At 38.2% G+C, this 11,370-nt stretch overlaps 1 protein-coding gene across 1 annotated transcript; it reads right to left on the bottom strand.

Annotated features, from left to right (window-relative positions):
• Positions 1-592: 592 nt before the first annotated feature.
• tssk6 (testis-specific serine kinase 6) lies at positions 593-8,824 on the bottom strand. Its single transcript, XM_075456520.1, has 3 exons — positions 8,594-8,824; positions 6,467-7,163; positions 593-879 (listed from the first exon to the last, which is right to left on the bottom strand). Exons 1-3 carry the CDS (start codon positions 8,822-8,824, stop codon positions 593-595), a joined length of 1,215 nt encoding a protein of 404 aa, XP_075312635.1.
• Positions 8,825-11,370: the final 2,546 nt, after the last annotated feature.

Here is an 11,370-nt window from a genome sequence, read left to right on the forward strand (position 1 = left end):
CAAAAACTCTCCAAAATATCCATGTTATCCTTTGGTATCCTTTAATCAGCTTTAAACTTGAAAATGGTGTGTAAAGTGGAATTAAACTAATGAAAGACAAATATAAATAATAGTTATTGAGAATAATAGAATAATAAAAAGTTGTTCACTGGATAGGTAGAAAAGTTAAGCTAAGATAAAACATGTCATCATGTATAATAATAATTTATTAAACTACAACTATATCATGAATTTACTGTCCATTTAGTTTAGGAATTCAAGACTTTTGCTTTAGTTTATTATGTTGAAGGTAAATAACTTAAGACTGACTCATAAATGATTATTAACCAAACTTAAAAAATGCGTATAGAACAACAAATGGAAAGTGGCAGTGTGAACAAAGTGTGAAATACATAATTAACTAATTGATTAATAATTTATTTGAATGTAAATATTAGTTTTTACTTCGTAATTTCATCATTTATTTTCTAACTCACCTTTACTGGAGTACATCACCGCAGTAATCAGTAAAGCTATACTACATTTTAAAGGGGCTTCTTTTTAAGTAAAAATTGTTTCATTTTTCAATTGTTTCATTATTTCTGAGCATTAGTCAGCACTGTATTTGGACATGTGGCGTGTGTGCGTGCCTTGTGAGCACTCCTGTCTTCTGCCGGGCTGAAATTCCCTCTTGGAGCATTTCAGCCTGTAGACCTTTCACATGAAGTTTGTTGCTGTCACTTGATGCACCAACAAACAAGCCTGCTGCACCAACAGTTCCCACGCTAACCCACACACGCATTCCCGTGAGGGCACGAATCGCTCCTTCTCGCACTTGCATCACTCCTCCTCGACCCTCTTCTTTCTCCTCCTCGCTGGAATATGGAGAGATGGGAAGGTCTTTAAAGATCAGATCAGAATATAAAAGGAAAAAATGGTGCTCATTAATTATACATCCTCCACAGTCAAATCAGATTCAGTGGACAGGGGAACACAGGTATGTGCTTGATTCACTGGATAATAGAGCGGCTGGCCTGAGGTGACTCCCGTGGCCGCCATGTTTGCGTGCAAACTTCCACTTAAGGTTGATGTTCAGAGCAGTGTAAATGCAAAGGCTGAGGTAGGCCTCAGAGCGTGTGTTTATGCGAAGGTTAACGCAAGTGTTTGTTCAACTGTGTGTATGTCAGTGGCTCATATATTATTGACATAAGTCCTCAGAGGGCAGCTAAAGCTGGACCTGTGTGTCTTCAGAGAGCTGTGTGTTTTGGCTGAGGAGAACTGTAGCAATCACACACAGATAAAAACATCACAATACAGAGAACAAGGATGCCTCAACACAGTGATGGAGAGGGTGGTGAGGGCGCTCACACACAGATACACTCACACAAATCCTGCTAGAGTGCAAATATCTTACTTTATAGGGACAGCATTATAGAAAGATGCCTGTATATGATGAACACAAGCATGCACACATTTGTGCAATCATCAGGGCTCATCAAGAATGCAAATACACATGTACCATCCCATATAAGACAGTCTTCCTTTAAGATATGCAAGTGTACTAACACAATCAAAAAATACTCGTACATACAGTGGGTGGTTTATCTGCCTTTAATAAATCCTTGGTTTCATGGTTGGGAAGCTGCATAGACCTTTCCTCTTTTCTCCTCTCTGCTCCTCTCCTTTCATCTCACATCTGTGATAACAGCTGGGTGCAGATTTTCCCCGAAATAACTGCCTAATATAATCACAGCTAATAGCATTATACTTCACACTATTTACATGCTAGCTGAATAAATTACCCTGCTCCAATCCCTCCTACGGTTGCACTTGCTACCTTCTTCCCTTCATTTGCTCATCATGTCTGATTTTGCACATCCCACTTCCCTTCCTTCTTTATTTATCACCACCTTCACTTTTTGTCTGGTCCCTGATATTAAGAAAAAGAAGAGATGGTTTTGATAATCAAAAGAAAAAGAAAAACTTTCTTAGTTATTGATTGAAGAAATCAAAGATCTTTTAATGTTCCCATACTCGGTGTTGATATAGTTTTGATATATTTTTCCTGCTTTCTTTGTGAATTTTTGATTTTGAAAAGCCTGAATATCTAAACAATGACAGCAGCTGTGAGAAGTGATTCACAGCAGGTTTGTTTCTTGGATTTTGATGACAATTCATTCCTTTATTGATGTAGATGGTTTGTGCATATTCACAAACTCTACCATTTAAAATCCCACTCTGGGAATGTATATCGACATTCTATCTCACAAACTAAAACAGTTCCTGCTGTGGTTCACACAGTTTTAAGATAAGGTATTTGGATTTTTCCCCTCCACGTGCTACACGTGCGTCTGATCTGTGTTTGAAATGTTAAGACTTAATCAACACTTCTAGAATTGACGCCTTTACTGCTGAACACAAAAAACTGAGGTGTGTCTAGGCCTCAGTGTTTGGTCACTTTCACACGAGCTCAAGACAAATGGCAAACATAAATTATGGGCACCTTAACAATGGGAGCTATTGTGACAAAGCACCAAGACCCAGCTCTGCTGTCAAATTATCTCATGTGATAAATAATGTCCTCATTATTCATAATAATCACGTTTACCACCCGAGACAAACATTGCAGCTGGTAGGCCAGACACAAGCCAGTCTGACCAATGGGGACTGTTCATACTGAAGAGGCCAGGAAGCAGCAAATCCTCAACTGTAATTATTCTCAATAGAAGCATCATCTCTCAACACCATGACCTGACCTCCATCCCAATGCTGTGTGTGGGTTTGTAGACACACTTTATCGTGTGTGGGTATGCGTATGCTTCTGTGTGTGCGTGTGTGTGTGTGTGTGTGTGAAAGAAAGAGAAAGAGAGAGTGTTTCACACAGGAGAGTTGGAGCACAAGAGATGGATTTGGAAGATGACGTGAATGGATGAGGCATGAATAGAGGTCCCAGGGTGTGAGAGAGACATGACACCTCATTATTCAGGTCTTTGTGCATGTGTGTGTGTGTGTGTGTGTGTGTGTGTGTGTGTGTGTGTGTGTGTGTGTGAGTGTGTGTTGGAATAAAGGGCAAGCAGTGGGGGGGGGTTGGCCAAGCATGCCAGATGTCTTATGAAGATGTCTTATGAAAAATAACATACAAGCACACTGACAAACCCCCTGCCCAACATGTTTGTTCACATTCTGTTTATCTTCAGGATTCCTAAATGTCGTTGCATGCTTTACACAACCTTTACAGCTGCTCAGTTTGGCATCGTACACCTGATTTTCTTCCTATGGAAACATCTTTAAACCTAAGCCCATAACAGTTTCTTGCGTGCAAATTGTTTTCTGTTGGTACGTCATTTGGACCTCAGGATAATAAAGCAAAGTTTATCTTTTCATCTTTTGCCACAATGGTAAAAAAAAAGAAAATATATATATATTGATAAATAAATAATAAAACCTGTCATACTTGCAGAAACATGTGTGAAACCATCTGGGATTTTAAATAAATAAATTAGCTTTATATCTTATATCACTCTCAAAAGTAAAAAAAAGTTTTTAAAATATATTTCTTTAGAACTTACTGCATGTTTCTCACATGTTTCCAGTATAGACAAGATTAAGGCTTGACTGTTATGCTCATATGCGTAAACGGAATGCTGTTTGTCTGCATGAGCATTGCTTATAATAAATAATGTAGATAATACTCATGCAGACAGAAAAAAATTCAGGTTTTATACATTTGCTGCCTGTGCTGTTTTATAAAAATAATTCTAAAAAGAGAATGAGAAACCTTTTTTTTCCTTTTTCACAAAAGACACTGACAGAAAACAGTTTTCTCTTTTCTGCTTTATATTCATGGCTTAGGTCCTCTGACAGCCTGGGGTGTCTGTATCCATACCAATACATTGGTCTAATCAATAATTGACTTCAGCTATACCACCTCCTGGCCTATTTGACACCACTTGACCTTTGCTCTGAAAAGGTTTCTACTTTTACATGAATGAAGACAGCTTCTGCACCCCTCAGTTGTGTCTGGTGTAGAGAAGACAGCACATTAAAGTCGAAAATAAAAAGACAATGATAATAATCACAATAATAAAACTAATTATGAAATGGTTGAAATCAAAAAAGGGAAATGAGACAGTTTAAATATGTAAAAAGGATACAATCTCAAATAACTGATTAACCTCTGGCATCTATTAATGGACAAACCGTTGGACTGAATCTTCACAGCTTTTGTTAGAATCCAAATCAAAGGTAATGCAGATAAATATTTCAAAGTGTGCTTTATCCGTAACCACTGTATTCACATGGTAGGAGTTTCCTGAGGAAATAGTTGCTACTTTGGATTTGCTTGTAGCCTAGTTCAGAAGAATGGTAACAGCAGAGTGTATGCACCACCCATGTAACCTGGGTATACATCTGGCATGACCTAGGGAAAGCAATTGATCAAATATATACCCATCACCCCACAAATCTTGAAATTAGTTTAAAATCTTGCAAATCAGAGCACGGCAGATGAGCAGACCATTATTCATCAGTGTCTGGATTAGAGTCAAATCAATTAAGTTTTTGTTATTACACAACAGCAGGCCAGACCAACTGGTAAAATACCCCAGTGAAAGATCAAGAAACAGGTGAGCAGAATCATAGCAATACAGAAGAGACAAAAAAATAAAAAACGTGAAGGAGTGTAAAGTTTTTCTGACATTACAAAGGACATTGCATTTTTTTTATTAAAACAAATGTTAATTTCATTAATGCACAGTCTTACAAAGAGATAATGGCATAGATGTGAAAGAATCACTGGTTTAAGTCAAGTCAAGTTCGAAAAGTGTTGTGTTTCATTGCCCTCTGCAGGTTAAGGAAAATAACACAGACATGAGGTGAGTAAGTTTCACCTGTTTATTTGAATAGCACTGTGAAGGACTGTCGACCTGGTGTACCCTGCCTCACGCCCAATGACAGCTGGGATAGGCTCCTGCCTGGATTAAGCAGGGATAGAAATTGGATGGATGGATGGATGGAGGATTTCTACAGTAAATTGAATAGATCTAGAAATATTTATATTTAGGCTCAGGAGCCATATGTGAATATGACCCAGAATGCTGCCCTCTTTTCCGGGCCAAAGTTTATTTTAAATGGAATGAAGCAAAGTGGAAAACTGTTCTGAGGTCAGACAAATAAAAATGAGAAATTCTTTTTATAAATGATAATCCAGATTTAAGGACAACGATCATCCAGCTTGTTATCAGCATTCAGTTTAAAAGCCTGTATCTCTGATGGTATGGGAGTGCATTAGGACCTATGGAGCCAACAACTCGCACATCTGGAAAGACTTCATCAATGCTCAAAGGTATATACAGGTTTTTCGAGCAACATTATCTCCCATCTAGATTACATCTTAATCTGGGATGACATTGCATATTACAGACAATGACATACATATTAAGACGATTCTAAAATAAATATTGTATCTATTACAACAGCATGGCTTCATGGTAGAAGGGCCCAGATGTTCGACTTGCCTGCCTGCAGACCTTTAACCAATTGAAAACAGGGGAATGCTGAGACATCATTTTCAACATTTGATATGTTTTCTGGGTTAGCTTGTGAAAATATTTTTGGTATATGAGATTGTTTTATTCACATTTTAAACAGCATTCTGACTGATTTTGAAATTAGGGGTTCTGTGAAGAAATAATAAATGGCTGAAGACATTAGCAGTGTATTGTAGATCTACAAATGTTTAACAACTCACTCATGTTGCCTACAAAGCACATACTTGAAACAGGTGATTATTTGGTAATCGTTCAGAATGTAGTAAGTTGTTTGGGGACTCACTCCACTCCAATTGAAATTTAAAAAAAAAAAATTCCAAATTTGAATGAAATTCAATCAAAATTGAGCTGAAACAGAGCAACTGGTTTTACCGGCGGTGATCTGTCAAAGACTGAGGAAAACCAGGAAGCTCAAATATAGAGGAGGATTGATTTGTGAGGATGGCAGGTGAGGATAAATACGCACAGGTGAAGGGAGTGGAGTGAATGCTTCTTACACTCCCTGCTGCAATGCTTTTATTTTATGTAAAGCACTTTGAACTGTTTGTACATGAAATGTGCTATATAAATAAATTTGATTTGATTTGATTTGATTTGAATGACTAGAACTGGAGGGAGTTGAGAAGGTTATAGAATAATGAGCTTGATCAGATGCAGAACACAAAGCAGAAAAAAGGTAAACTAACTACACAGAACCAGAAGAATAAATGATCAGCTATGAAAAAACCCACTAGAAAGTCAAAAGACAAAAACAATGGAAACAAAACAAACCACAAATAAAAAAATACAAAAATACAAAATTACTAGAAAACTCAAAACACAGGAAAAACATAACGCAAAATCATGACAAAAGAACTGAATGCTCTTTCAAGCAAGTGTATTTATTCAGTGTTTTTCAAGCTTCTGATTTGCAACTTGAGATTGTTGTCTTTGCCCACAAGCTGATGGTCCTTCCCCTGGATCCAAGTTCCTTTTTGACTCTTGCTCATCATCTTTGGCCTTTTCATCTGGAGGTCTTCCTTGTGCAGAACTTTGGCTTGAGGCTTCATCACTGTGTTCCATTTTTCCCACACATATCATCCACGAACTTCCTAATATGTCGCTGTTCTTGATCCGCTGCTCCACAACAGGGTGCAGCATGCAACTGATGAGGGATTTTGCATCGGTTGAAACAGACGGAACTTTTGGGAAGTTAATCTTGTGTCCCATTTGAATTTTCACCAACTTAGTAATGTTGGTCGTACCGAAAGGCGCTGATGCATAGAGCATCATATACAACACAACACCCATACTCCACACGTCGGACACTTTTGGGTTGTATGGACAATTTTTCAATATCTCAGGTGCTGCATAGGATGAGGTGCCGCAGTAGGTTTCACTCAGCTCCATCTGACCATCTATGTAAGTGAGTTTCTTGCTGAGGCCAAAGTCACACACCTTGAGGTTAAAATGCTTGTCAAGTAGCAAGTTTTCACATTTAAGGTCTCTGTGAGCCATATCCATGCCATGAAGATATTGGATGGCCAAGCATAGATGCTTGAAAAGTCTGCAGCTCAAATTTTCAGTTAGGACCCCTTTGACAGCAATAAGTTTTGAGAGATCTCCCATCAAGCAAAGCTCCATCACCGTATAGACCTAGACATTTAAAAGTGAGCAGTAAAGATCTGTGCAACAAAACATGTTTGTCAACTACTCTGGTCCTGACTTTTAACAATAACAGCAAAATGAGTAAGATTCTGCATACTTTAAAGTGATGCTGTTTCTTAGCCTCCAGGCACTGGAGGAAGTTTAATGTTCACTTTAGACATCGTGGCCACTTCATTATAGCCTGGGCGAAAGCCGACTGTTGACTCTGTCAAACAGTCTGGGAAAACCCAAGAGGAATCCGTTTCCATGGAGGGCGGGACCTTACCCAGCAACTTAAATTCATTGGAGTAACGGAGTTCCCTTAACCAATCAGTAATGTTTAGAAATTACGTTGGTTATGCGCCGAGGTTCATGCTTACTCTCGCGAGGCTCTAGCTCGCGAATCACGCTTCCCACATCCGCTTTCATTATACCGGTCCCATTTGATAAATCAAACTTTTCCCACAGCCAGTTGGAAGGAGAGCTACGACATCCTTGCCACTAACAAAATTGACGAGGCATTCCTCTTGCTCTCGTTTTAATTGTGTAATGCTCTCCAGAGTTGAGACAACTTCATGGATAGCTTCTAGTGTTCTTCCGTCGCCATGTTTATTTCCACTGCGGTTGAACTACAATTATATGGACTACAATGGACTCCGCGCGTGAGTTCTGCGTCACCACTCGCAACTGTTTGCTGATTGGCAAAACACTGAGCGAACCGAGGTAGGGGGATTTGGCCAGACTATGTGCGGAGCCAAAATCTTTGGGCGGAAGTACGTAGGATGGCGTCGCCAGGCTAACTTCATTAGCCCATGAATCATACTTTGAGTTAAAAATACCACTTGGAACTTCTAGACCATTTTTCATTATGGTTGCAATGTCCACCACGTTAACAGCAACAGGTTAACAGTTAACAGGAAGTACAGCAGTTGAAAGGAACCAGCTTTCTCCAAGAAATTAGAAACAAACTCCTGTGTCAAAGTGTTCATGGATCCTTTCGCCTTGACTTGTCTCCTTCTGCTGTATTTATATGGCTCTATAATCCCATCACTTTTTGCTCCTGATGAACAAGAGTGATCATCATTACTACCGCTGGAGGACTTTGTTACTCAAAGATAATGTTTTGGAAATTTGCTAGTAGATGGATACTGATGATACTTAATTGGTGAGCTCCATCAATGCTACACATTACAATACTTAGAAATCCTTGAACATGCCATCTTAACTGAAACCCATCAATTGTATGTTTAGAAAGACAATATTTTTGTCCGGATGTTGTCCAGTATATATTCTAGAATAGTTTCAAATATGAAAAAAGTGATTTAAAAGAGAATCTTTTAAAAGAGAGAATTAACGGCAAATAGACAAACAACCATCTTCGATGCAAGAAATTCTTGTTCTGACACTAAAAGAATGGAAACAGATAATTAAATTCTTACCGTGCCAGTGCGTGATTCAAAGATTTCATGAGTCCTTACAATGTTGGGATGTTTTAAAGATTTAACGATCTCTTTCTCATGACACAAAAACTTTTCTTTGTAACTAGGATTGACTTTCTTCGTGTCAATAATCTTTATGGCGACCAATTTCCTCAGGTGAGTGGAGTGTGCTTTCACAACTTTACCAAATGTGCCTTCTCCAAGTGAGCCCTTAAACGTATAACCGTACATTTCCATCAAAGTTTTGTTCATCATGAATGAAACACAATAAGCTGTGTCACTGTATCATTTCCAAAGTTATCTTGTGAAATGCAAACTGACCACAAGTAATAGAATCCCAACGCTATGACAACGTGTTCTAGAAGCAATGATTCTGAGAGCTTTTCAATGCATCACATTGTTCTTAATGACCAGACAAAGTGAAAGGAGGCCGACTGAGATGATTCTCTGAGGCTGGCTAAAGGTAGCTTTTGGATTTCTTTCTAAAATAATTGTTGACAACTGTAACAACTGACCAGATTACTTGCATCGAGATAGCCAAAGCTTCTGTCGATATAGCAACAAAAGAAAAACTGAACTGCAGTAAGTCTTTCATAAATGATTTTGAAAATCAAGAGAAATTTAAAAAAATTGAAGCAATATAAGGCAGTTTGTCATGGGTGAACATTTGATAAACGTTAAAACTGTTGAAGACCCTTGTTCACTGCTGTGCTATCTGGTAAAAGTGGTTCAAATATAGTTAAAATACTCCCTTTAAAGACAGAAAAGGAGTTTAGAAATCACTTGCATTAGACATTTTTTTGTAACTGATGTTGTTTGTTTTGTTTGGTTGTGACAACAAACTAGGATATTAAAAACAAATTTTAAGTGATGTAGTTTTATAGGTTTTGGGAAAATGCACCTATCTTAGATATTATGGAACAAGAAGGTTTTATCAGAGAATGCTGTTAAATTTCTGTTTTTGGATTTCAGTGTTTGATCATCCGGTCATAATCCTCACCCTTCTGGGTATGGAACAAAATTATCGCATAGTATTAGAAACATTTCAATAGCATTGTCTACAAATTCTAAAACTCAAAACAAGGAAATAACTCAAAACAATAGTAACTCCTTATCATTTCATTCTGAAAACAACAACAAAAAAGACTAAAGAAACACCTCGATACTGCCTTACAAGTAGCTTCTTTTTTCTTTTCTCCAAGCCCTCTGGGATGTTTAAATTGAATAATTGTGAGTTGTTACCTATTAGATACTGTCTAAAACAATGTATGACATACTTGCTGCTTGGGAGACATCTAATCAAACACCCATCCATCTAAGCATCCATCCACCCATTTCTATCCCGGCTTTGTGGTTGGGGGGGGGGTTGAAGCCTATCCCAGCTGCCATTGGGTGAGATACACGCCAGTCCATCACAGGGCCAACACAGAGACAAACAACCATGCACATTTGCAATCACTCCATTTAGAATCACCAGCTGGCCTAACATGTATGTTTTGGGTCTGTGGGAGGAAGCCAGAGTAGCCGTAAAGAACCTATGGATAAGACGGATAACATGCACTCCACACAGAAAGGCCCCAGGCAAGATTAGAACCAGGAACCTTCTTGCTTTGAAGCATACAGCTCATATTTAAACACCTAGAAGGAAGAAATGTATTAAATTTTCCCAATTTGAAAATTGAAATCCTTGGTTCAAAATTTGAATACTTTTAAACTGAAATAACAATACAAACACGTGCACACCCTCACACACACAAACCAAGTCTTCCACACATCTCACTATATGCCCCACCATCTGGGGATGTTCTCTCCTCCCTTTGTTTCATCCTTTTCTTCCATCCCTATCCCTGCCTCTCTTTCTGCTCCTGTGGACAATGTGTACTGAGAATTTTCTCCACTCGCTGTTGTGCTGGGCCTCAGGTGAAAGCTGCCTCCTTCTGTGGTCTTGGCAGTTGCCTATGAGCGCTCCCTTTTCCATCCTTTTTAACGCTTGCCATGTTGCTCTGGGAATATGTTAATTGCTTCTGGACACCAATCAGCGTATGAAATAGGCATGTATTCACCATAGCAGATGCTCATTCACAGTGTAGCAATGTGTGTCCTTGTGTTTTTTTTTGTAAGAAAGCTATTTAGACAGCTGAAGAGGTCATGTATGTAATTACTTCTCAGTGATTGTTTGCTTTTGCAAATATGCTTATTATTTTAATAACACAGTGATTATTAGCCTATATCAAGATGACAAATGTTCCATGTCAAAAATAATAAGAAACTATATATTGTTCTGTTTACCAACTTATTGTTGGGTTATAAAAATAACCCAGTAATGTTTGATTCATATGGTTTCATTTTATATAACATGGTAAAATACAGTGTAATTTAGGCTCTCTGCTGCCTTCTTGGATAGTGATGACTGATAGCGGTGCCACTACTGGGGTGTGGTTCCTAGATCAAGATACTGTGAACTCTAATATTGTGTTTGAATCTTGGCAAAGATAAATGTTCCAATGAGCTGCTTTGCATGTAACTAGAGTCTAAAATGCTCATTGGAAAATTTGATTTTTGTCAGTTTTGTCACTTGGAGACACCCTATATCTATCTTCATATTGAATAGTTAGAGGTACACAGAACTTGATAAGGATGTCATGTCCCTTAGACCAAAATCTGAATGCGGAACACATCACATTCAGCTTTCCAAGGTGATATCCTATTGTTTCTTTTCCTTTTTTTTTAATAAGAATGGATTTTATGACTAAAATTCAGATAACACTTAGACCTCT

This window comes from Odontesthes bonariensis, chromosome 22 (assembly GCF_027942865.1).
Source record: "Odontesthes bonariensis isolate fOdoBon6 chromosome 22, fOdoBon6.hap1, whole genome shotgun sequence".
Classification (NCBI taxonomy): Eukaryota; Metazoa; Chordata; class Actinopteri; order Atheriniformes; family Atherinopsidae; genus Odontesthes; species Odontesthes bonariensis.